The 27,671-nt window shown below is 39.0% G+C and overlaps 2 protein-coding genes across 3 annotated transcripts; one reads left to right on the forward strand and one right to left on the reverse strand.

Annotated features, from left to right (window-relative positions):
• On the reverse strand, positions 1 to 26,938 carry efhb (EF-hand domain family, member B). Of its 2 annotated transcripts, XM_088084636.1 has the most exons (14): positions 26,697 to 26,938; positions 26,503 to 26,562; positions 25,677 to 25,820; positions 24,547 to 24,724; positions 24,221 to 24,331; positions 23,956 to 24,085; positions 23,743 to 23,823; positions 23,582 to 23,649; positions 23,307 to 23,461; positions 22,311 to 22,518; positions 20,876 to 21,100; positions 20,116 to 20,297; positions 19,344 to 19,439; positions 1 to 120 (listed from the first exon to the last, which is right to left on the reverse strand). In XM_088084636.1, exons 1-14 carry the CDS (start codon positions 26,760 to 26,762, stop codon positions 64 to 66), a joined length of 1,761 nt encoding a protein of 586 aa, XP_087940762.1. In that variant the 5' UTR covers positions 26,763 to 26,938; the 3' UTR covers positions 1 to 63. The 2 variants fall into 2 exon arrangements, with proteins under 2 accessions (XP_087940762.1, XP_042346837.2); XM_042490903.2 differs by lacking the exon at positions 1 to 120 and having other exon boundaries at positions 16,873 to 19,439.
• Positions 8,269 to 15,589, forward strand: LOC121946139 (m-AAA protease-interacting protein 1, mitochondrial). Its single transcript, XM_042490585.2, has 5 exons — positions 8,269 to 8,799; positions 9,980 to 10,051; positions 10,367 to 10,493; positions 11,884 to 12,028; positions 14,793 to 15,589. Exons 1-5 carry the CDS (start codon positions 8,395 to 8,397, stop codon positions 14,875 to 14,877), a joined length of 834 nt encoding a protein of 277 aa, XP_042346519.2. The 5' UTR covers positions 8,269 to 8,394; the 3' UTR covers positions 14,878 to 15,589.
• Positions 26,939 to 27,671: the final 733 nt, after the last annotated feature.

A 27,671-nucleotide genomic window follows, 5' to 3' on the forward strand; every position in this document is an offset into this window, starting at 1 on the left:
CTCACGTTCACCTCCAGGGGGCTCCCTCTCCGGCGCCGCTGCGGCTCCATGCTGGGATCACTCTCAGGGGGGGAGAACGGCGGGCGTCAGCTGGTGCTCAGGCGCTGGTCTGGATGAGCTCTAATAAGAAATGGGAGCAAAACAGTTAAGTCAAAGGTGGAAACTGACACTGACCTACATTAGCAAAGCCACAAGCCATCTTCAGTTTCTTCAGAATCTTTCCTGCATGCTTCAATGTAATTTCAGATTTTGGGCACACAGTGACTGCATGTTGTGAAGTCTGATTAAACTGAGGGATGTTTGATTTTAAAGCTACAAATAGACATCTTCATACAGATAATTGTTTGTTCTGTCACTGACCAATGTGGGACAATAGCGAGCAAACTTTCAGGCAAGCTCACGACAGATTTGATGTTTACGTTGTGTGGAAAAACTCAAGCTCCTGGGTAAACTGTCACACAGGAAGTGATGTGTTTGTGTTTACTGCAACCTTTGTTTGGGATAAACAAAACAAGAAGTGGTTTATCATGAGACTGTCCTCCTAAGAATAACAACAGCATCAGTTGTGTCAGCAAAACGACAAATGTTTCGACAGCCCAGTCACCAGGAGAAAATGTTGGCAATGCAAGTTTCTGCAAAGCACGGGTAGATTACATTTGAATGCTCCGTACATGTATATTATCAGCCTGTCTGAAGTGACGCAGTATATGAGCTGACTTTGTCATCAAGAGGTGAAGTACAAGAATATGTGAGAAGGTGTGTCACAAAGCTGTAGACCACTGTTTGACACCAACAACCAACAGAACCAGTTGCTTTTTGGCAACTCTGCGTGCCACTACCACCTGTGTTTTTGGTACCTAATCTGTGTGTTTTTAATCAATACATCTGACCTTTTCCTCCAAGCGTTTGAGCCACAGAACCTAGGCATTTTTAACAGCACAATGCTGCAAATCATGACATTTCTCAGCAGTATTAGCATGAAACCTGGGTGTTTTTCACTGACACATTGCAGCTTTTTACCTGTGATGTTTGGGCCATTTGACCTGGGTGTTTTTCATAAACCCAGCCCTGCTTTTCCAGCGGCTTTTGTGCCACCAAATGTAGGTATTTTAAGCCAAAACATAATCTTTCTCGATGTACTTTCTATGTAATTTAATTAATTGTTGATTTTCAGTTGTTTTACCACCCTTATTGGTTCAAATGGTTAACCACACCTGCCACCACAGAACTCGTCAGCCTATTGGTGTGCATTATGTATAAATATAGATGTGGTTTCATCTTTTCAAACATTTTGACCTGACGAAGATCCAAAAAGGATCGAAACATTTTCTTAGATAAACTTGTGTGGTAATGAGTAAGTGTGCAGGTGTTGTTTTTTTCCTTATGTACGTTGTTTTTTGATAGTCTTGCACCTACGCGATGTGTGTATAACAACCCTCTGTCAACAGATTTATCTTTCAAAATTGATTGGTAACAGTTTTGGAAGGTGCTGGAAGATAATGATGTCCGCCTTAAAAGGGTGTCGCATCAGAAAACTCTTCTATGTGTCAGTCTGTGGGGCACTGAACCGGCCTCCAGGATGAGGCTTGGCTCTGAAGCCAGTTTTCATAGTGGCTGAACAGTGGAATCACATTCATTACATGATGCCCTCCGGACCAAAAAAGCTTTTTCCTATTGATTTACATGGCGAAAGAAACATCTTTAAATCAGTTGGTAAACTTTTTGACACTTTAAGAATTTCATGCATTTAGTCCAGTAACATTTTGAAAGTCTAGAAGAGCGACACGACTTTCTCTCTGATTGAATAAACCTGCAGAAGTCTCTAGTGCACCGGCTCTATGAACCACACAGTGCAGAGGCAGTGCCGATCATCTGAGTCATTTTATATACAAGGGTTGAACTTTTCTGGTTTTATGTGCCACTGAGCAACTGTTATAGAAATGAGTGGACCTCAACTCCAACACTATATCCAGCTCTCTCTTTATACATCCGTGGCAAGGACAAATAACAAACTTTGTTCTTGGACTAAGCAGATTTGTTGGTTATCATCATGGCTGTCCAACATCTACAAACACTTGAATGTCATCAACGTAAAAACATATAAAGAAAAAGAAGTGTTGGATCAACAAACAATTGATGCACCGATGAGTGCTTTTAAGAAAAAGCAAATGCAAAGTGAGCATTTTGGGCACTATTCAGACACTCCATTATCAAATTGCAGGTATTCAAACTGCTGCTCTACTTGATTCTCACTGACGAACATCTACCTGTACTTCACCTCTGCATCTGCTCACCGCACGTCTCAAATCAAACACAACTAAGAACTGAAAAAAAAGTCAGCAGACAGAAGCCAAAACATCAAACGGCCCTTCCACCTTCCTGCTGCGTGACAACGGTCCGTGTGGAGGTATGGGAGACGCTGGCGGCAGGAGCGAGACGGGCGGGGTAGAGGTGGTGGCGGTGGGTTACTAATCGGGGAGGGAAGGAGGGATGGATGGATGTAGGAGGAGGAGGAGGAGGAAGGGAGGGTTGATAAAGCCTGATCTGTGCCACGGGGCATTTATGGCTGTTGGGGAGGCAGGGGGACGGGGATAGGGGGGAAACGGGTGGGAGGAGGCATTGTCTGCTGTGTCCGCGCGTTTATAGGATTGAGCTCAAGTTTCCTTTGTGTTTCCATTTTGTTGAGGGATTATGTTCTTTGAGAGAGTTGTGCAAGCAGGCAGGCACACAGAGTGGAGGCGGAGAGAGAGAGAGAAGATGGGTGAGGGGGGAGCACGAGGAGGGAGGGAGGGAGGATGTCTTTGTTCAGAGCGTTGATCATGAACAAGACAGATAGCAGAGGGTGTGTGTCTGCACGAGTGTGTGTGTGTGTGTGTGTGTGTGTACAACTGAGTGTATCTGTGTGTATGTTTTTAATGCCAGGGAGTGTGTGTGTATGTGTGTTTGAGTGTGTGTGTCGGAGAGCAAAGCAAGATGTCAGGACATGTAACCAGCCATGTAACAATTTAAAATCAATTTGCCTCCCAAGAAGGAATTGCTCTGCGAGACATTTTTCCCTCCGAGCGTTTACAGGACTTTCATTCTATCTAAATAGATATCAATTACATAATCGCTTTTCTTCTCTCCGCCCGGCCGCAGAATGCAAAGTTTGTCACGCCGGGCTGAAGCGTAATTGTCCCCCGCACATAATGTTTTGTGATTGCTTGTGACATTTGCAGTGTCATTGATCAAACGGGGCACGCTTGTAATGAAGACACAGAAAGCTCCGAGTGAATCGAGGAGGGGTGGAGGTGGAGGTGGTCTGCTACTTCCTGTGAATTGTGTCAACTGAAGCAACAGTTTCGTGTTGGAAGCTGCCTCGTTTTCCCTCAAATGCGAGTCATTTCCAAAACAGTTCTCTCTCTTTAATTGATTGGTGACGGATGAAAGTCTGCACCTCACCACAAAAACTCAAAAGTGACTGGAAGTGTTAACTGGTGATAATCTGAGCGCTGAAAGTTTTCCAACTCCTCTCATTAAAAAAAAAAAAACACCCCGGTGTCTTTACCTTGTTCCAACCCCACTGGGTAACCACGCACCCATTGTGTTTTCCTCAACTTGTTAAAACACCACATGGTACATTTGCATAGGATAACCAACATATAGCAAATCATTTGCATGCCTGAAAGTGCACTTGAGTAACCGTAATTACACGTGACACCAATTACTCTGTTACTTTGTATTAAATTATAATGGAAAATTCCACTAGAGAATTGGAGCCTAATTGCATCTTAATTTGCATAATTTTGCATATTAATCACATCTCAGATGAATAATAAATTTCAGCAGATTTTTTAATTTATGCATAGATCCAAAAACAAGTTGAAAAATAATTTGTGAGTGAAAAAAATCAGGAACTATTACTTAGAGCATTTGTGCTAATTTCTCTCATTACCCCATGCTCAAGTCAGAGATATCTGTACTCTCCATCAACAAGCATTTTGAAATGGAGAGTTTGTAAAAGCTTCAGCAGAGAAAAAAAGAAAAAAAAAAGAAATGGAGAAACATAAATTTTGGAAATATCCATGCATCAATTTTACATAAAACTTTGTGGCTCTATTTAAAGCTCTTCCCATTGCAGAGATGCCAAATGCATTCTACAATGATAATTCAAATCACTTTCTGCCTTTCCCTTTTCTCTCTTTCCTTTTTTTTGGTCAACACCTGTGCCTGCTATTGTGTGTGGCTCCCTGCCAGCAGACACAAAATCCAATACCTGTAGCCCAGATTAAATTCAAATTTACAAAAACAACATATTTTCAGATTTAACATGCCATCCTTTCCAGCGGAAAGTTGAGCAAGTTATTTTATAAACCTGATAATGAAGAAAAACAAAAACTAAAAATCTGCTCTTTTGAGGCCATTATCGCTTCACTGAGGAGCATTTTTAAAGAAATGGAGAGTTGGAATCAGAACAAGCAAGTCGTGGGGAAAAAGACTTAAAATACAGAAATCAGTTTTATATCATGTATGTTAGACATGTTACCACAATGTTTCTCATGTTTCTTTTGTGGCTTCTAGCCCTAAAAAAAAGGAAATGATTGTCTGCTTTTGACCCAGTTACACAGGTTGCATGTCTGTTGTTTTTCCTTTCCTGATTACATTTTTGGAGAGAGCCTCCTACAAAATGTACATAAAAGATTATAGGGCAAAAATACTTTGCATCCAAAATTGCTAGTTCACTACATGATAGACGTTTACTTTATAGTAAGCAGTAAATTGAGATTTTGGGACACTTGCGTCATCACAGACAGGTGTAGTGTCACACAACCGTAATTTAGTACAGAAATTTCTCACTTAAAATAAGTGCAAGTCAACACTGTGAACTCTTTAGTAAATATAGTCATTTTTGATACATTTTGTGGAGCTGAAACGAGTTTGTGCTGTCTTATCCTGTTAATTGTCCCGGTACCCCTCAGGTTCAGTTTGTAGCTTGTAGCTTAGTTTTATCACAATTCCCACATGAAAACAGATGCCAAAATGTCATATAAATATTAATTTCCATACATCCAAATCCTGCTTCAAGTGTTTTTTAAAGATGTGATTTTATCCAGAAAGTATAACTTCATATATTCCAGAGAATCATGTCTCATTGATGAAGCCGTCTCATCATTAGTGATGAACCGAGCTTCATATTTAACCTCCGCTCCACCAGTGACCTGCCTTTTATCACTCTGGAGGTTTGTGCAACACTACGACTTCATCACGTACTCGGGAGTTCAGCTGTGGACAACAGTGCCTTTCAGTGGCACAACAGAGGAAAGAGCTCCGTGAAGACTGCAACAGCTCACACACCATCTCAGTGACACCGAATCGTGTCTATGAATATGACGATGTCAGCAGGAGGCAGGTGAACCCTCACAGCCCGTAGCTTGGACATTACAGTAAGCAATTCAGCGGAGAAAGTGGAGCAATACAACTGCATGTCAACACAAAATAGTCATGAATCCATTTCCCTCCCAATGCCACCTTCCAAAAAAATCTGTGAATTTTTAAACATTTTTTTCATGTCATTTATTGAAATATGTGTTCAGGTATATTTTCTGTTACTTTTATTTGTAATTAATGACCTAACTGACGCTTTAAATAATTTTCCAGACTGGCAGAAATATAAAACACTAAAACATACATTTTAGTTAAAGTGTTTTGCCTAAATAGAGTCATATTTAAAGATTTTACCACAAATGAATAACAGATTTAGCCCCATAAACTCTACTTTAGCAAGTAGAAAGCAAACTCTTCCGCATGTTGGTAAAATGTCAAAATTCCCATAAGCAATACAGAGGACATGACCCCAGTGCCTTGCAGCTGCAGCCCTGCTGGCAGGAAGTGACCTAGCTGGCTGGTTTTACTGGTTTCAAAGGCAATTTAACTGGTATATTTGACTCCAGGTTCAAACTTGATCTTGTGGACTAGTTTCTCTCTGTTCTCAGTTGCAGAAATCTATAAAAATGCACATATGTCTCTTTTTACTTATATGTGACAATTTCATTTAATGACTAACATCACGTTAATTACTCACATAGGAAAACAAACGTGTCCGAGCATCTCACATTAGTTAGTTTTCACATGTATTTTTTCTTCCCTTGTTTCTTTTCTTCATGTCTTTGTCTTACTCCATCTTTCTTTTTCTTCCTCCTACCTTACCTCCGTTTATTCTCTCCTTCCTCCTCCTTTTTCTGTCCTTAAACATCTTGATTATCATGTATTAAACAGCAGCCTGGACTCTAACTCTTCTTCACTCGCGTGTTTATCTGCAGATTCTCCAACAATTAATCTCATCTAGTGTGCAAGTCGTTAATATTCTGCTCCATTCGACTCGCAGATGTAAAAAGCATTCTCAACTGACACACATAATTACTATGATACATCCCGGAAAGGTTTCCGTGTCTGAGCGCAATTTCAAATAACCAAGTGCTGCGCTGCTAATTATTGATAAATAAAATTAGTTGGGAGAACTTCAGGTGGGCGGGGCCGCGCGCAGGTGTCTGCCGCGTGCGTGCGAGCGCGCGCTGAGGAGGGAGAGAGAGAGAGCGCGACGGGGAAACAGCGCTGACCTGTAATCACCGAGAACAGCGGGGACTTAATGATGTTTTGGTCTGCTGATCAAATTTCACATTTTCGCACAATCATTTTGGGCACCTGCGCAGAAAACAAAGACTAGGCGGAAACCGCTGGCCCGTAGGAACAACTGGCTCTGTGTGTGTGTGTGTGTGTGTGTGTGTGTGTATTACAAAGTATGAGGAAACTAGAAAACAAACTTTAAGTGTGTCTGTGCGTGCATGTATTATTAACACAATAAAAGAGAGCATCTAAAAAGCCAATGAAAGACACACAGACAGACACACACACGCGCGCGCACGCACGCACACACACTCCACATGAGACAGATAAATGGATATTTATCTCCCTCTGCTGGATCCTGTCAGTAAAGCCACTTTGCTGCCTTTAAGTGCTCCTTGTACGTTAGACTTTCTCAATGATAAAGAGAGAAACAGTCAGAAATTTTCCTTTGAAACCTTTTGTTTGATTTCTCTTCAGATCTATGTGGCAGCAGAATGATTAGAAGACAGCACATGAAGTTTTAAGTCAGCAAGTCTAAAAGAAAATCCTAAAAAAAAAACCAAAACATGGCCAATAAGCAGCTAAACCAGACATCGCCCAAAAGTCAGATAAAAGGAATTTTAAAAAATTCCAATAAAATTACCTGCAAATATGAAAAAAGAAGAGAAAAAACGAAAACAAACAAAAGAAAGGCCAGATTTTTTTTAAAGTATTAATTTTATATATATTTTTTCTGACAACCTCCCAAAACAAAATCTGATTGTGTTGACATGTAGGGCTACTGTCAAATGCCAAATGTGCAAGTAACCTTTGACCTCAATACTTCTACTTCCTCCCATGCCCTAATTTCTCATCAACCCATTTAAAAATTGGGCTTTTATACCATCCTGAAGAAAAAATGGTTTGCAGGCATGACAATAAGCAGCTACTTGTTAGTCACTGTTGGAGTTCAGGATGATAATGATTAATCAACAACTGATTAATCGGTCACAAAAAATGTATGCAAACATGTAAAATTTAATCAGTCGATCAGCTATGTAACGCTGTGAAAGTCTATGATGCTGTGAGCTTTAATTGAAGAAAAAAATGCATTTGTTAGTTTCATATAAGCAAAGTTGTTGTTTTTAAATAATCAATTAAGCAATTCATTTTACAATTAAGGAATTGCTTTGAATTTGCAACCCAAGTTGGAACTTTTGCACATCCTGCATAAAACTGTGCTGCTCTCTCTATAATGTACATATTTGATTTGTTATAGTATTTTTTTTAAAGAATCTTTGTCAGATTTTAATTGTAACTTCTGTTTTATATTTATGTTCTTGAGTGTTGCAGCCTTATTTTTTATTTCTCTTAAGATGTTTACTTTTCTTAATGTTTAATTTATGGACACAAACCAAAGCAAATACCTTGTAAGTGAGAAACTACTTGGTGGTAAACCTTAATGTGATTAAAATGCGTTTAAGTACGATATATTTACAAGAAATGACGCAAATATCAAAGATAGCCTATTTTGATAAAACAGCAGCATTAAAGTAAAGTAGAAGCATAACTATCGTCCTGAAAAGTGAAACTAAAACACTGTAATAAAAGTGCTGCATCTGTTTCTACATTTCCAACAGTACCTGAATGCAGCAGTCATGTGTGTTTACGTCGTGTCCACGATAAGCATTATGGGTACAGCATGGGGTGAGTTGCATAAGGTTACCAAAGGCAACGGTGACAATGGAGGCTGCGTTAACCCGTGCCCCGTGGTCCAAACACCGCCGGTAACGCTGCGCCCCGCTCGCTGAGATGCAGCGGATCACCAGCCTCACTGCATGCCGGGAGCTCGGCGGCCTCGCGGTGCTCACACCCGGGGTGTGCGCCTGGAAGAGGGGCACGACCTGCAGCAAACAGCCGGCCGCGCACCGGCGGTATGCGGCAGTGTGTGTGCGTCCTGTCACCGGGGTGTCCGGAGCAGGAGGCCGGGGAGTGTGCAGGAGGAGGTGCGTGTTCGTCGGTCAGAAACACCGAGAGTTCAGCTCGCAGCCCGGAGCCGACGGGCCGCCGGGGAGCTCCGGCGGTCAGCCCGCTGTCTCAGTGATCGGCATCCCGGACCCGATCACATGGATCCGGTGCAAAGTCGTCACGTATCTCATCAATCTGTACTTTGAGTTAGACCTGACCTCAGCGGAGTTTGAGAGAGGAGTGAAGCAGGTAACTAAAGACAGAAGCACCAACAGGTTTCTACCAACTGCTGCTGCAGCAGGAGTTAACAGCTGGGTAACTTTTCTCCTCATGTGGAGGATAGAAGGCCTTATTTATCTCCACAGTTTGATTTGAAAAACCTCATGTGATTCTTCTGATATAAATGAAACGTATCTGATGTTTTCTCAAGAGCACGGGGCCCTTTGAATTTGTTGAGAAAGCTTCGTGGGCAAAGAATCCAAAAAAGTCAAACATTCTTCATGAATGAATGTAAAGGGTGACCTCGTTTAACAACAGCAAACTCTACAAAATGTATACAAATTCTCACATAACTTGTGCAGTGTAATTCAAGTCCCATTATTACACTTGAATGCTCACCACTCCCCAAACAAGCATTTTCTCTAAAATGTTGCAATAAAAAACATGTCAGCTCAGTCTCATGCAGGGCCGAAAGGCATGCCTAGGTGAAGTGTTTTATTTTTGCAAAAATGCATGCTTGAGCACACAAAGTGAGACTTGAATCATACAGCACAAGCTGTGTGAGAGTTTGTAAATGGATGTTTTGATATACAGTAGCTCTGCTGTTGTTAAACGCAGTCCCATGTGACTGTAATTCAACAAAAATGTTGGCCTTATTGGATTCTCTGTGGGTATGCAAGGAAAAGTTTTCTTCACAATGTCAAGGTAACGTGTGGTTAGCAATTACAAACTGTCATTTGACAGGTAAAGTATTATTTTATGATCTGTTTAGGAGCTTTCAATTACATGATCAAAATCAAATTGAGTTTTCAAAGTTGCCATGGATTTATCAAATTTGTAACATCTCCATTATTCTATTATTCTATTATTTCTTCTGTATTTATATGACAAACTCCATCTGCTGATAAAGATTAAGCAGCATGATTGAAAGCTCCAAGACAATCTACCAAATGATGTCTCACTGTGAGACACTTGGAGAGTTTTCACATTATTTATTCGATTTTTTTCTTCCCTTTTTTTTAAATTATTAACCAGCTTAAGACAAAGACAAAAATGTCCAGCCTGGTTTGTATGTGACAAATCAAACTTAACATGTCTAGTTTCAGCCCGCAGACACATTTGAATTCAGAGAAGGAAAAACATGAGGCACGAACATTTTTCACCATGATGCAGGTGAATAAATCACATTGTTATTCCTCATCTATCCCAGGCTTTGGTCCACATCTCCAGCATGATGTCCAGTGGCAGATACCACACGTTAGTGGGGATCGTGTCCAATGAGGTAACAAATCATGCACATATTGTACACACACACACACACACACAAACTGAGATATACTCAAATGAAAGAAAATGTTTTACCACTGACTGTTTGACCTGCTAGAAAAACCTACTTTTTTTCTTTTAGGTTCATTTAAAAGTTGACAATTTCATGTACAATGCACAGCTGAGTACAGTATAATATATTAAATCCTCCAAAGATGTAGGTCTGAAGTTATTGCAAGGGTCTAATGATCAAAAATAGTTGATTTTTTTATGGATGCTGATTATTACCGCAGTCAGTTTTTTGTTTTGATGATCTCTTTTTTCATTTCAGATGATCGATTATGTTAAGACAAGGTGCAAGCCTCTCACCGATGCCCAGAGACAGCAGCTCGCTGTCACACTGGATGATATAATATTCATGCTGCCGGAAGACGTATCTGTCGTCTTTGATAAACACGGTGAGTTTTGTGCCATTAGTCTTCATACGCCACATGAACCGGTTCAAAACACTAAATGACAAAAGTGATTTCAGGACACTTGAGTCACAACATGTAGTCCATCAGGGTACCATTTTGGTCAGGTGAGGTCTTTCACAACCCGGGCCAAACAACTGAACTGCCCAGAATAGATGCTATTAGTCAAAAGACCATAAAACTTTCCATGGTTATGGACTTGCAATCTCAATTTTGGAGCTGGAATCTCGTTCTCTCTTAATGCTAGAGTGTGAGACTTCAGGACCTGTGTCCACATAGCATTTTTTTTTCAGCGTCTTTTTATAAATTGTTCCCAATGAGGAAAGAGCATATGCAGCTGTCTAGATTAAAGGTGCTGCAACCACCAGACTATCGCAGGGCTGACACATAGAGACAGACGACCACTCATGCTCACATTCACACCTATGGCCAATTTAGAGTCACCAAAGACCTGCATGTCTTTGGACTGTGGGAGGAAGCCGGAGAACCCAGAGAAGACCCATGACCCTCCTGCTGTGAGGGGACAGCGCAAACTACTACACCACCGCACCGCCAAGATTGCTTCTTCAGCTATGGTCCGTGGGAAGTTCAGTGTGACAGCAGCATTCACGTCACAAAATAACCAGCCAACGGCACTAACGACGGAAAGCAAATGTGCAGCAACGTTTTTTTGCCGACACTAAATATCAACAAAACCAGAGAATGTAGCCGGTAAACTTGCTGTGAGCGGTAAATTCACCACATCCCTCCCTCTGTGCCTCTGCAGCATGTCCGCAGCTGCAAAGAGTAGCTTGAAAGTCAAGAGCACCCCCTCCACAGCAAAATCTGGGAACCAAAACGTCCCCAGAAGTACGCTGCACAGAAAAAACGACTTCTCAACTTAAAGCGATCTCAGTCGACTGAGGGTCTCTGATTAATGCTGCCAGTCTCCTGCTTTCAAGGGGCAGCTTCAATCCCTAAACTGTATAATATGATAATAAGAAATAAATTGTTTATCATTTATTTCCATTTTCAGCTGTTATCCATTTTGCTTCACATTGTGCTGATGTGATCCTCCGTGCATCCATTCGGATCTCAAAGTCACATTCACAAATTTCTGTTTTGCATTTGAACAGAAGAAAAAAGTTTGCTGTTTGATCTGAAGTTAAAAACAAGACGTTTCTTCAGCTCTTGCTTTTAAGTCGTCCTTTAATAAGGCACTTTACCTCCGATTGCAGCTATGAGAGGGATCACCTGCAGGGGATCGTAGATATAACTGCCAGCTCATAGGTAGTATTGTGAAGTATGTTGCTTTAAAGAGTATGAATCTTTCAGTACTATCTCTGCTGCTAACTTGTCCACTGGATGGCCTCTGGTTTATCTTTTTTTTTTGCAGGTAGAAAGTTCTGCTTCGTCGTCATGAGGTTTTGGCTCCTGTCAACATATGAAGGCCCCGATGACCCCGAGGGCACAAAGATCTTCAAAGTGGCCTCTAGTGAAGATGGCAGCCCGCAGAAGAAAATAGCGACAGCAGTCTATGAGTAAGTACTCAGCTTGCTGTCTGCACAGACATGCCATACGTCCAAAAGTATGGATTTAAAATCAAATCTTCCCTCTCTCAGCTTTGACATGTTCAAATATATCTCCTGCAGTGTGTGTGGACTCTTTTTGCTTAAAGCTAATTTTTGATCATTAATTTGCTCAGATGCTACGTGCCAGAATGTCTGTTTGCTTCACAATTAAAAGGTACAAATATTTACTTAGAGACTTAATTATATGTTGGCAAAAGCTCAAAGTTACCTGCAGGCCTTCCAACATATGGCATGTCTGTTTTTGTTGGGCGGGTAACAGAGCCACAAAGCTGATGGTAGCGAGGTAAATATTTTTTATTTTGTTTTTTTAAAATTATATGTGGAAAGGATAATTTTAGAGAAATGTTCCAAAGTGTCGTGTGTGGGCGGACGAGAGTTCATCTAATATTTAATGCCTCACTTGGGAAAACGGTGAAAGGGACATTTTTATTTCACTGGAGGCCTGCCACTAATACGTTTTAAGTAATATTAAAGCGACATTTTAGTACAAATTATTTCTCTTACCTGTAGTGCTACTTATAAATCTAGATTGTTTTAATATATCTTAAGTTGCGCTGAAGCTATATTAAAAAGATGTCTGGCTTCTCTCAAATATAATGAAACTAGAGGGCACTTTGCTTGTTTTGTTCAAAATGCCAAAAAAAAAAAAAAATGCATTTGAAAAACTCAACAGCAGTGTCTCCTTCCACAAGTCATGACCCAATTACTCAGGATAACCACAGACCTTGTTGTGAGCAGTTTCATATGGGAACTATTTTCTTTTGACCGGATCGCTGCGCAGAAGGTAGTGTGTATCTACTCAGGGATTAAAGGCTCATGCTCATGACAGCATGACATGTAAAAATTAATTAATGCTTCCTGGCTGAGCTGTTACATTAGCTAGCTCAGTGGTGTTAGGTGAGCTAGCACGAGCATGCCTCCTTCTGCACAGTGGTTTGGTTTTTCGGGTGTAGTTCGGCCAATATGTCCAACACAACTCGCACCAAAACAATAGAGATTGCTAAATTACACTACAGATAAGAGGAAAAAATTGTATTCTTGAGTTTGGGTTGAACTGTCCCTTTAATAGAAGTACTGATTGGAAGAACAGTAAATAAAATCCAGACATGAGACAATCTTATGATTGACTGTAATGGAGTGCAAGGAATGAATCCCTTAAAACCTGGAAATCAGTTAGCATTTCAGCGCCTCCGACTCCTTCGTCTCAAAGTCATGGGTTTCATGGTCTTTTTGTTAGATGCCTTAAATAAGGTCTGTGGTCAACACAGGTTTAAGAGACTTTTAGTGTTTTGTTCTAAGACATAAAATATGTCAGTAAATACCCTGTGAACTTTGAAGCTTCTATATGTGTGGTCTATGTGACCGTACTGTAGTTTGTTTATAGTTTAGCATTTTACTTCTGGCGATTGCATATAGCCTTCAAAAACCTAAAAAGTGATGTTCAATTGTGAATATTATCTTGCTGAACAAAACGTGTAGGTATCATTGTTTGTTCGCCACATATCTTATTTTCTGCAGTAATCCAAAATCGAATGGAAAAATCCCATAGGCTTTCATGTCGGCCTACAGAAAAATGTCACCTCTGGGGCCCTCTATACACTATGTTAGTTCACATGACGTAATGTCAGACTTTCTAAATTTTAACACACAGCCAGTCAGTGCATTGTGAAGTTCAACTGGGGCAAAAGAGATCCATGTAAGAGAAAATCAGAACAAGAACAAGAACAATAATGATCACACCAGCTGTTTCCTTATATATATATAAAATATTCAGTCATGTCAGTTGAAATTTTAGCAAAATGCTTCACATGCAGCGTGTGAGCAAACAAAAGTCCCGTCATAACGTCTCGTCTTTCTTCATGCTCCATCACTATCTGACATTGGAAAACACTCTCTCAATCTGTGAGAACAAAAAAACTCTTCATCCTCGTGTGTATTAAATTCTTTTTTCAGCAGTGCCACTGCTTCGTCTCGTGCACCACGTGCCAAATATCGAGCATTATAAGTGGCTCTTTTCTGAAAGGTCCTGTCATGTCTGAATGAAGCCGTGGGGAAAATAAACATAATGGTCACCCGTTTCATCACTTCAACAGCTCGATGAAGCCAGCAATGTTTTGAATTCATTCTGAAAAGCACCTTTGAGTGCTTGTCAATATTTGAAATTCTGCATCACTTCAGTTGTTCTGATTCGGGTCTAAAGAACCTCTGATATGATTCTCCGCTGTAACAGGAAGGAGAAATAATTCAACTCCCACTGCATGTCAGTCAAAGCCTCTTTCCATTTCCAATCAGTAATCCGGTTAGATGCTGGACCGCACGGTGTGGCTATTCTACCTAATGCCCACCTATCTAGTTAGCCAGATTCGCTTTCCTATTGTTTCAGGTCTTGAAATCCCCTCTGAAAAAGCCTGTTACACTTCAAATGTTATCCCAAAGGCTAGTAAACAGACCGCTTGGCAGGATAAGGAAGCCATTTTTAGGATCTTCACCTCGTTGTTTTCAAGGTGAAACAAGAGGCAGTAGTTAGTTTGAGTAGTGTTAGTCAATTTCCTTCAGCACTTTGAATATACTTGAAGAATTTAGGATGCTTTTCTTAATTTTCCGTAGACGAGAAACAGCGTGTGCATGATTTACACCAGGCTGGGGAGCTGTTCCTGTTTAGAGAGTAAACTGTCATAGCTCTTGTTATATATGTCTGCCCATTTTTTTCCAGATTTCAGCGAGAGCTGACGAGAGGAGCCTCCCCTGACTGGACCGTCACGACTGTTTGGCACTGGCACTGGAAACTGGCTGAGTGAGGCCATTTGTCAATCATCATGACACAACAGGGGAGTAGTTAAGGCTGGATTCACTTCACCATAAAAGACTACTTTAAACGGGACATCTGCAAGCAGCAGGTTGAAGGACCGTCTATAAGAATTACATGAAACAGGATCCAGAGCCATACTACTGAAGCTTTGCAGATATTTGAAGACCTCAGGGCTAAATGAACCCACGTCACTATTTGAAGGTCATTTTCCTCAGACCCTCTGATGCTTTTAAAGCCCCCCTCCAGTGATCTAGGAGGTAACAGTCCTGGACACACTGTAGAACCATCTGAGTCCCTTGTGTCAGGTGTTTTTACATATATACAGTATTTGAAGAGTGATGAGGTCACTGTAGGAGGACTTTGAAAGTGTTTTTTTCTATAAATAACAACCTCACTCCGGGTCTGTGTATTAGCTTTTTTCTGATCTTCCAACCACATCACATCATTTGTCATCATGTGGCCTACAGTAGAGCATGAAACTTTGGCTCCATGACAACAAATGCTTGCAAATGGATCACTGTCTTACTATAGGTCACAAGGATCACTGAGACATCTCCATGACAACAAAGAGATACACTGAAAGTTGCAAAACAAAAACTTGATGGACCCTTTCTTGTCAAACCACTCCTTCCAAAGTCAAGAATTGAGTATATTGAGTTTGTTAAACTAATGTGTTGTATCAATAAATTGCTTCGAACAAAGCACCAAAGTGTACTCATGAGCCTGTAATTTACACAAGAACTTAATCATATTAGTTAGACACTGAGAAAAAAATAAGACCAAATGCTCTACCTCAACATTTTCTGCACGCTCCCTAGCTTTGCAAAATTTCACCCAACAGTTTCTGACCTTAACATCAACAAGCTGATGCAACAGCCGACTCTGCATCAGCAGGAAAAGGCCAAGTCTTTGTATTCCATCCTCCGCATGTGATACATTAAATGACACATTAAATGTTTAAGGGGGGAAATATATAAATGTCAGTGTATTAGTTGCATTTCATAACAAGCAGTGGGCAACGACATAATCCATTTTCCATATTAATCAGGAGGGGGCGTTCTGGTACACGGTTGCTGGCGACGCAGTTGACAATTCAAGCAAGTACTTGACTTATTAATCGACAAGCGATCACAACACAAGTCTTACACCAAGTAAAAATAGTTGTATTGCATCGCTGCAAGCAAGAGTGACAATTTCTAGCAGAAAATTCCCTTCCCATTTACTAACTCAAACGCAGCCTGTGTCTGAGCCCACGGTTGCTGCCAGAAACGTGTCACTTGTCAAAAACATCACGTCTGACAGGCTCGTGAATGCTGCGTGTCATCCCATTCTGTTTAAGCTTGCTGCAATATTATTAATGTTGACAACATATCTGACAAACAGAGAGGATTCTGTCATTAGCGGCCTCTAATTCATGCATAATGAAACACGCTGAGGATTATTCTAATTTTCTTGCATAGTAATATGTGGTCTGTGGAAGTTTGCGTGGGGGGTTTTTGGTTCCAGTGGAGCATCTCGCAGAGTCGTAATGAGATTAAATGAGTGCGGTTAGCTTAGCACATGTCAATATGCTCATGGATATGGTGAGAGCACATTAAACAATTTACCACGCCTGTGCATCACTCAGTTTAATGGAAATTAACAAGAAAACAAAAACAAGTGGTGAATGTACAAAAAGCTAATGATTTTTTTATTAGTTATTTTACTGGTTTGTAATCTCCAGACATGTGCATCAGCCGAGGCTGCGTGCCAACCTGTTTCATTAATCTGGTTAGCGAAACAGATTGCAAACAATTCCTCCTACCTCTTTGAAAGTCTGTGTGTCTGCGTGTAACGTCTGCATGTGTCTCAGCTCCAAGACGCCATAAATTAATTGTGCTATCTCTGTCAGACTTCCCATTTCAAGGTTGATTAATAGAATTACAAGATAAACATGCTTTGAAATCAAATCTAGTACTCTGACAGGACAAATGACAGGTTCGGAGAACGTTCCTCTCAGTGTTTACTCAGGTCTGTCACCAACACAGAAACAGTCACACCGGCTGTTATTTTAAGTCCAAATCAATCAATTAAAGATTTCACACTGTTTCACAGCAGCTTAGGTGTACCAACAAAAGATGACATGTTGTTTTCAACAAAAGATGAAATGTTGACATGAAAAATTAGCCGTTACTGTGCATGAAATTCTATTTTTCATTTCAATAGAGACATTGATTCTTTGTAAACAGACATGTAATAGGGAAAACATTTCTTTTGTTTGCTGACATGTTTCCCTCTGAATTTGTGGAGTTATTAATATTGTGTTTAGTGACTAACTGGACAGCAAGACAAATGTCTTAGTGTACCTAATTTGTTTTACAGGCAGATAAAACAAAGCCAAGCATAAAAAAAATACTTTGATGGCATTTAAAGGACTCCTTATTTTTGTTTTTGTTTTTTAGCTTGAGTCTATTTACTTGCTTTTTAATGCTTTTTTGTGTCACGTGCAGGAGATTTTCCTCTGTGTGTTTGTAGTTTTTAAATTTGTTTTGACAGGAAACTGGTCTGAATATTCCGGCCAGAACAAAGACAGCTTAAAAAAAAACAGTCAAGACTGAGACTGCTTAAACACAATTACGATTACAAAATCAAGACCAGACTCACTTGAATTACTCACAGTAAATATTAATGATAACATTAAACACACTCTTCTTTGTCCTTCCAACATGTGTGTTTTATATCTCTGCATGTTAATGTGTCTCCTGCTGAGGAAGATAAAATGAAACTGAGAGGTTTTGGTGTTAAATACGATCAATGATGCATTAAGAACTGCTTCTAACACTTTATGTAGTACGACATCAATCAGGTTGTTTGTTGCTGTTACCGATGATGGAGTTTTCCGGCATGTCATCACATAAGAGCACCTTGTTGATCACTAAAAGTTATGACCATATATTGAAAAGTGTTTGACAAGGACAGGGTGTCTTTTCACGTCGCTGTCTTTTGGGTGGGTGTTCTTCCACGAACTGCTAACTGGTTTCCAGTGAATCCAAAAACACATAATCCAAAAAATAGGTCAAATGGATCCTTGCAACACATTAACTCAGTGTAAGCAATAAAAAAGGGCTTAATTTTTGTCATCGTTTTATGGAGGGTTCCTTTTCTGCATTTATAATAAGGTCATCAAAAGTATCAATACTTTAGTTATTATGTGTTTAAAATAATCATCTCTATTAATTATACCTTTAATAGATTGAAAAGTACCGAATCTTGACATAATAAAAAAAGATCTACAATTGGATTTTTTTAACCCAAGGCTGCCCAGATGAAACAACAAGGAAAAAAATTAACCTTTCTTAACCTGTGACTGTTTCACTCCAGCAACACACAACATGTGACTGGAGGCATTTGTCTAGTGACTTTTTCTGTACCACCACTGTTTGCAGGCTGTTACTTAAAAATTTAAGAAAAATTTAAAAAACTTAAATTAAAATGACCATATTTAGCATTTTGCAATGGTATCGAAAGAGGTATCAAGTTACATTTTCTAATATAATTGTATCAAAGTTTACAATTCTGGTATGATGGCAACCCTAATTTACTGTTTCAACACATTCATAACCACCATCATGATAACATAACAGTGTGAAATCAAAGGTTAGGAGAGTTGAATAGAATATTAATAATACAGCTTGTGACAGCTCAGAAAAAACTGTGTGCAGATGTCATTGTCAGTAAATACTAAGGTCACCTAACAACACAAATAGACTATATTTTCACCTATTTTGGATACAATTATTAAACTTTTGTGGCATGGAGTAAGTCTGCAGGCAGGCATTACTTTTTTCTTCTACTACTGATACAAAAAAGATTTAAATTTAAACATCTTGTTTCTTAGAAGTTGTCATATTAATGTAAAAATGCATTCAAAATGCATTCAAAGAAAGCAAAGCTGAGTTTGTTCATGCAGATCTCTGGTAGCTGAGTTTATATAAACAACGTTATGAAACAAAGTTATTGTTAAATTGCTATAGATGTATAAAAATAAGTGTCCCACTTGCAAAGGCAAACAAAATGCAGAAGGATTGTGATTTGCATTTGAATGCCTTCTTTGTTGATCTTTAAAAATCTGCTTTTTTTTAACTTTTTTTTGAGAATGTTAAAGGAAAAACAGATTTTTATATCATGACTGTGGTGTGAAAGCTTTGTTTGTAGAACCACCATGCACCTCAGACGAATGTTTTCTCCTGAATAAAATTTTGGGCTGCAGAAATCCATTTTTCCTTACTGCGTCAAAAATTCACTCTCATTTAACTAAAACATTTTGAAAATATTATGTTTTTCACCCACACAGCAGAGGTTTTGTTTAGAAGGAGATATTGACTGTGATGAGGAAACACTGTGCCGCTAAAAACCCCTCAAGTATTACATAGCTTTTATTTCCTTGAGTGCGTTACGGAAAACATCGACACAAACCTCCCCGTCCGGATGCTTCATGGACGCCAGCTTCCAGACCTCCTCGAACGTCTCCTCAGACATATTCACGCCCACATTCTTGAAGATCTCTGCAATCTGAAGTGAAAGATGAGAGCGTCAGTACAAAAAACCTATGTCACTAAAACATAGTCAAGTTGTGACCTTCATGTCTTTAAATTTTATTTTTATCAAACTGCACTGAAACCACACTGCAGCAGCACGAGAGTTACAATGATTGAGTGTGCCACTTAATCACATATTTTATACTTGATGAAAATGTAAATGTTGACATATGACATACAGTATGTAGGTTTTGATATTCAAGTTTTACAACAGTTTTTGTATATTTTGAATGGTATATAGTAGTAGACTAAACTAAAGTTACATTTACACATTTGCATTACAAACTAAAACTTGTTAAAGTTTTTTCCTGCCTCACATGAATATTCGGATTTTATGGAGCTGGAACACAAGTCAAAACCAAGACATCTTGAAGACTAAGTGGCCTAGGAACTATGGTGTGTTGATACGGCCACATGACAAACCTGTGTTTAAACATGTTTATAACTGACATTAATACAACTGCATCAAACACTGTTTTGCTTGAATTTTTCAGAACTTTTTGGCTTTTTCAGGCCTACAAAAAAATTTCCATGAAATATTTTCTTTTCATGGCCTTACAAACCCTGAATAGCACTTTTGCCTCTCCTGTGGGTCCATTTATTTGATTATATACGTGCACTATTCTGCCAATCCTGTGCTTAATGCGTACCTCCTTCTTGGTGCGAGGACATAGGAAGTGCTCCTCGTGAACACCCCAGAGGGCGTGAACTGGTGGATGCAGAAGATTTGCAGCCGTGGATGTATCACCGTAGTTGTTAGTGTCACTGACTCTCTTTAAGCGTGGAGCTGGAAGGTCGGAGCGCACAGATGGGACCCCATATGTACGGCTGTCTACGAAAAGAGGGTTGGCATGACGAGGAAGGATTGTTAGGAGATTGCAGTGAATGAAATATAAATATGCCAAATGAGTGTATATAAACTATTGTATATCCGTAAAAATGTCCTCAGAAGGCCTGTTAAACAAGAAAAAAAACAATAATGCATGAGATGCCAGAAGACATTTAAGCAGAATTAAGTTAATACCATTATGACTAAGACTTCCCATTTACAAGAATTAATGGTTGTAATAAGTTCCCTTACTCGCTTACATGCAGATATGTTTCAAATGAAGCAATCATGACTTGTTTGAAATCACATAGTGAAAGACATAAAATACTGTTTCTGCATATTGCTGTTCTTGGTTATTTCACCCTTGAACTCCCCCTTTTTCTGCACTGTGCACATTCTGGCTCCTAAAACACTATATTGTCATCCATCTGTTGGGTTTCAAACAGACAAGCAAATAGTAGAATAGTGACAGAACAGTATTTTTTATTTTATTTTCTTGTCTCTACCATAAAAACGTAGCACTGCGTGATGATGAGTATGCTCTTCAACCCGTCACCACATATCTCTTAATTCTGACTTACTTGATGAGGATGGATCACTGACGGACCCAATGAGGGTGGAGGTGGTCTTGAAGTGGTCTGGGGCTTCCCTGGGTCGCCTTAGGGTCCTGAGGGTCTTCAGTGAGCTGCCTGGCTTAATGGACTCCAAGTCATCAGGCTTAATCAAGGCCTGGGAGGCAGAAAGCTGCTCTGATTCTAATGGAAGTTTCTTTTCTATGTTGGCCGGAGCCGTGCTGGTCTGTCGCTCTGCAGGAGACAAAAAGAAAACGTTCTGGAAAATGAGCCTCCAAATGTAACCTCTGTATCATCCAAATTATGGAATCCTGACTAAGACGCTCTAACTGTCATGATATGAAAACTTTTAAGTCTTTTAATGTCTGAAATCCAAAAGAAAATAATTTACCAAATTGCATTTGTAACTCAAATCTTAAAAATAAGGCAGAGTGGCTCTAAAAAAAAGCATGCCAGCTGTAAGGGAAACTTGCCATCCCTCATGATTTTCCCAGGAGACTCCCTTTTTTCCTCCCAGGGCCATGAGTCTTCATTATTAAAATTCAATGACTGAATGGAGAAGTGATGTGATAAAATATGTCTGCACTTCTTTTCACTCCTTTTCAAATATGTATCACTTCATTATGTGTTTGAAAATGTTTTTTGCTTTACGTGTTTCATGGTATGTAGACATTACCTTTTTCTGTTGGCTGCTTGTTTGTATAATAATTTAAAAAAAAAATTTTTTTTTACATGTACAAAATTTTAAAAATCAAATAAAATCAATTTCCCCCTGTGGAAGAATTTTTTTTTCCTTTTTTCCTTTTTGGTATAACATCTCTTTTCTGGCACTGTATACCGTGTATAATCCAAGCCGTTTGACTATAAGTCTTCTCTTTACCCCAAAACAGCAACACAGCAACACCCAAAACAGCAACACAGCACCTGTCATGCATGCAACACAGAAGAAAGCTGCTCGCTCATACACTATGCTTACACCTCGCCGTCTTCAGTGAGTAAGAGACGGAGAGAGAAATGGAGAGTACAAAGAGAAAGAAATACTCAAATTTCAGACGAAAACTCCTGTTTCTTATGGAGAGTTTTAAACAAAACATTTTGTAAAAAACTGCTGTCAATTTTTCCATTGAGCACAGGGGTCACTTGATGCAATGTGATGCAAACTGATGAAGATTAGTTTATGCAAGAAATTCATGCAAGTTTGCACCAGAGGCTTGAGAATTATATGTAAAAGTATTTAACATAAAAAGTAGTTGCATTGCACTTATTTTGTTATTTTCATTCTTTAAAAGTCACCAAGAATGCACGAAAAAAACCTCATTTTTTTCTGGGATAAGACCCCCAGCTTTGGTTACAAAATCCTCATTTTTTTGAGGTCTAAAGGCTGACAAGTTTGATTTCACTTTACTCTAACTGGATAGCATCTTAGTAACTGAATTTAACTGACCATTCGTCAAAATGCATTGCTCTCGACTGTTGATGGGCATCTTGTCCTTCCAGTTGAGGAAGTTTGCAAACTCCAGGAAGTTGATGAGTCCATCCTTGTCTGTGTCACAGTAGTCCATCAGGTCATCCAGAACCGGCCTGCTCACGTCCAGCTGGAACTGACGGCACACTGCCAGCAGGTCCTCTTTGTCAATCATTCCCTTGCCTGCCTAAAGAGTCAAACATATACATCAGAAGGCTCAGTGACTGCAGTATGTGAGACTGAGACAGGAGAGTTAAAGTAGCATTGTGTCATTATCACGTCTCAACACTAGTGTCACATCCGTGGCCTTATCTCAATCCTGTGACTGGCCTTTCTTACAGATGACATTTGATTTGTCCAACAGTCACAGGTGTTAACAGTAACCTCAATAATGGCTCCCAGGGCCTGAATGGAAAGCAATATTCATTCATGCGATTCATTGCATCTGTGATTTTCCTGCCATGGCAAGTAAAAATGTCCTCTGTGAGAAAAGACTGTGCTCAGATTTCAATGTTTTTCCTTTGAAAAAAATATGTGTGCAAGTTCTTGCCATGTTGATTTTGTATACTAAATAAAGTGTTGCTGTATTTTTTGTGGTTACTTTAAATTTGATGAGATGAAAACTGTCTGCACATGTTGCTTCATGTTGCATGCATGGCTATTTTGTGCTAAAATGCTACATGATGTTGTTGTGCTATTGTTTTGAACTGTTGTGTTGTTTCTTGTTTCTTTGCATGGCTTATGTTCTGTCTTGAGAGTTCCTGTTTGTTGTAGCTGTCTATTTGGTGTCCCGCTGCCGTTTTAATACGAATTTTATCATTTCACAGCTTTTAAAACATCTTGCCAAAGAATACAGTTGAAAACTGACAACACTGGCACAACAGAAATGTTGATTGATGTGTGTTGTCCTTATAAATAAATAAATTAAATACAATTGAAAAGAAATATTGAAAGTACTAGCAACCAACAACCTACCTTGTCATAATGTTTAAACGCCTGAAGCAGGGAGGGGAAGTTGCAGAAATTGATCTTCTTGAGGTGGTGTCGCACTGCGTTTACCAGGCTACGCTGTCTGTCTCGGCCTCTCGCGAACTTGCCCGGCTCTGTCGAGTGGATTATATCACCAACACCTGTGAATGAAGCAGGCAAAATTTCCTGTTATCTTTTCCTTTTTTCCCCAAAATAAACCATATTAGCTGATGTTTAAATATGTAACTCAAGAAAGAATTAAAAAAAAAAAATAATTTTACCAAATTCATCCGGTGGTAGGACAATCCCAAAGGAGTGATCTGCTGGAACATTTAAGGTATTTTTCCTCCTTAAAAGATGGGTTTAATGAGAGTAGTAATTTAGAGAATTTGTATAATGTAGTTAGAGGTCACAATTTTTTTAGAAGAAATCTAAAACTTACACACTGTTCGTTTTGCCAATTTGTAACTCCAGCTTTTCCCTAGTCCCAGATCTTTTCCAAACAGGCTTTGGATTGTAAAACCTGTTGCACAATAATATGAGCACAAGGTCGGACACAATTTATCTTCCTTTAAGTCGGATATACACTGAATTAATACACAGTGTTATGGAAATAAACAACAAAACACTTGTGCCCACTTATTTCAGCTCTTACTTCTGTGTCTCCCCGAGCCACTGGAGAGTTTTGCGAAGATCACGGCCGTCGTTAAAATGAGGTGTGAGGATCCCAAACCTGCCATCTTTACTGTAATGACTCCAGTCGTACTTCCTGTCAATCCGCTCACCTGGAGTAGGTCAAGTGGATTTTATTGTGAAAGGCAGACACTACATTTCCAATAATCAACACAATTAAACAATTAGGTTGTTGGTAGTGACAGACCATATGCATAATATAATTTTTTTTTAAAAATTCATTTTACCAACAAAATAGGCGTTGTGGCTACGAATGTAAGCCTCGTGTCCCTCCTGAGCTTCCCTCTCCAGCTCTTCTGCTGTTTTGGAAGGGTTAATGATCTCACGCACATCCAACCCTGGACAAAAAAAAAAAGGCTCAACATTACTACTCTCACTATAATTATTCATAAACCTACAATATGACTTTTTTTCTTAAATGAGCATTTTGGGAGACTAGTAACATAAATACAAGGCTGACTTTTGTGGTAAAAAATATTTGCATGTTCATGTTACAGTATTTTTGTCCTTAATAAAAACTGTCAGTCATTATCTTATTTCACAATGCACATACCTCTAACTGTTTTCACACCATACGTGGTTTCATCGTTATTCCATGAAGTAAGTCCAACACGCTGATTATGTGACCTGCCCAACGGTGCTTTTTTGTTGGAGGCGTACACTGCTTCACTGAGCTCTTGTAACTTATGCTGGAACAAGGTCTTTTGAGGAGGGTTTAGCAAGCTTCTGCTCTGTTGACGTCATATAAAAATAAAGAACTTAAATCCATATTCTGCATGTGGGTCATCAACAATTCATATGCTTAAAAAATGTGATCACACATCATTTTATATTGGCATATACTACATAGTAAAATAAACACTCACTCTACAGTAAAAATGCTGCTGATCCATAAACCATAGCAACAGTGGGATATTAGGTGGGTTTCCATTAACCCTCAAATTATATATATAAAATATATGTAATATACCTATATAAAATGTATAAAATACACCTAATGGAAACACGTCAGTTTCTCAAAAACTCTCATTTATGCTCACATGAGGTGATATTTCAGGTGATTTGAAAAAGCCATATCTTGCAAAACTGCAACGGAAAAACATTTTCTTGCTTTTCAAGGTCACATGTTGCGATGTCTATGCGCTTGTCGGCAGGAGCTAGCTCCCTCGGACACAATGCAGCGGGCGCGACAGGAGATGTTATCGCATCGCACAACTTCAAAAGTTGGCCAGATCATCCGGAAGTTTGAAACCACAATTCCTCTGTGAAATCGTGGACTATCACCTCCTAGAAATCCCTCATACGTGGCTGCTCCCACGTATAAGAGGCTTGCCTTTCCATTATTGCTTGCATAACACATTGCCTACATTGCCTTTGATTGGAAATAATGACGGCTAGTGCGTTGGCTGCAATAGAAATAAATGTACCAATGTTTTGAGCATCTATTAACATGCTTCTTGGAATCTTATCGCAACAGAAGAAGTTTAGGATTTAGGTTTAGGTTTAGAATTTAGGTAAGAAATACATTTTTTAGGACATTTATCTCGTTCCCAAGCAGAGTAATAAATGATTCACTGGCAATGATCTAAAAATATATCAACCCACCAAATCTGATGTAGTACAAACTCACCTTATGCCCCTTGAACAAACAACAAGGTGTGTGTGCATATGTGTGGTACTCACAGAGAGGGAAGATTTGGTGCTGATGCCATGAACAAGGGTGCTTGCAACATCTGGGTCATTTGCCTTCCCTTTGTGCACTCTGATATCTCCTGGTTCTGACTGGTTGCTGATGCGAATTCTCCTCACCACCGGTGGGGTAGGGGGCTGCAAAGTATTTATGTTGATTTGGCATATAAAATGAGAAAATCAACACGGTACATGGTTTTCCTGTCAAGTTCTGCTACCAGTGACTTTGCCTTGTCCACACAAAAAAAAAAAAGAATAAATGTGTGATGATGCATGGTACACATATATGTCATATATGCAGTAAATATTTGGTTTTTTGAAACTGTACAGTATGCTTTGTCTCACAGCAAACAGAAAACCTTAAGAAAGTATTTTTTTGTTTTGATACTCATGTTGGCATGCATCTGTCTCCTCCTACAGCAAACATTCATATAAATAAATACAAAAATATATTTTTTAAAATAAATAAAAATGAAAAAAAAAACCAATATGTTTGGCCACTGGCTGCTAATATTTAAAAAGCCTAAGATGTAAAACCTTATTTGACCAATTTTACCTGTCCCAAATAACCTGACTTCACCCTAAATAAAAAAAAAATATATAAAATTTATAGGACAGTGAATATACACCTCAAAAATTTCCAAACCTGTTTGCCACGTCAAATTACATTCACACTTTCGATTTTTTGCCAAAAAACACACGTAAAACTGTTATTGTAAATGTAGTCTGTAGATAAGGATGCAACACTCAGCAGCTAACAGCTAAACACATTTCAGTGTCAAAATGCTAACACACAAAAACACGTAAAAATTGGACTTACTCTTGCTTCTTCTTGTAAGCAGGATTTTGCCCTGTCTCCCACAGGTATAAGTTTCCCGGCCTGGTGTAAAAAGAAAACAAACGCATGTAATTAAGTTATTCAGCGCCAAGACAACGGTTAAATACATTAATTAAAACGCCCAGTAAGCTAACACAACGTTAGCTAAGTTAGCTAGCATTTTAAAGTTAATTTACCACCGGTATGTTTGGACATGTATCCACATATTTCACTTGGCGAGAACTTCCGTCAGTCATAGCCATCTTAAATTCCCGTGTAGCTGCAACAGAGGCAACCAAAGTACGTTCAGTCTTTATATTGTATCTTTAACGTTTGTCCTTTCTACCTGGGAAAGTTTTAAACAACTTTCCGGCTAAGCTAACGTCTTCAGCTGGACGCTGAGTGGTGCACCTGTTTTGGGGTCCGTTGCATGGCAACATCAGATCGTTCCATTTCAAATACTGCTGGGGACTGTGCTGTATTTATCAGAGGGGAGGGGTAGCTCAGGTGGGACTTTTTATCAGAAAGCTACAAATATTTTTCCTTCAGCTTTTCTGAATGACTGATAAAAAATGTGTGACCATTCCTCCACCAAAAATAACCTTTTTAATTATTATTATTTTTTTAAATGCCGAAAAACTTTAATTTATAGCCCAGGCTATTATTTGCTTAAGTCATTGAACTCAACACGCTTATATTTGGGACAGGTGTCTATATGGGATGGACTTTTGATTCCTTTCACACAAAATTGCTGCTCAGCTAAAATGGAAAATATAATTAAATTCTTTATTTAACCATTTGAAACCTGGCAAATTGTTGTTGGTGTTTTTTTTTTGTTTGTTTTTTTTGTTTTGTTTTCGAAAACATGGGAAGAAGGTAATGAGCAACAGAATAAGAAATGAAGGTAGCAAGAAATCTGTACAAAAGTACAAACAAATTACCTGGAAATTTGCCAAAAAAAATAAATAATAATACATTTTTAAAATAATAAACTAGAAAAAAATCAGAAAAAAGAGAAAGTAAAACAACAACAACAAAAAATACAAAGTGAGAAATTAGCTAAATAAAAAGCTTAAAAAATAATTTTAAATATAGAATTATGAATATAGTTCACTGGACATTTTTCCTTTGCTTTTTAAAAATAGTCTTCTAATCTTCTTTTGTGTCTCTCT

This window comes from Plectropomus leopardus, chromosome 11 (assembly GCF_026936395.1).
Source record: "Plectropomus leopardus strain MGB_pleo_1.0 chromosome 11, ASM2693639v1, whole genome shotgun sequence".
Lineage (NCBI taxonomy): Eukaryota > Metazoa > Chordata > Actinopteri > Perciformes > Serranidae > Plectropomus > Plectropomus leopardus.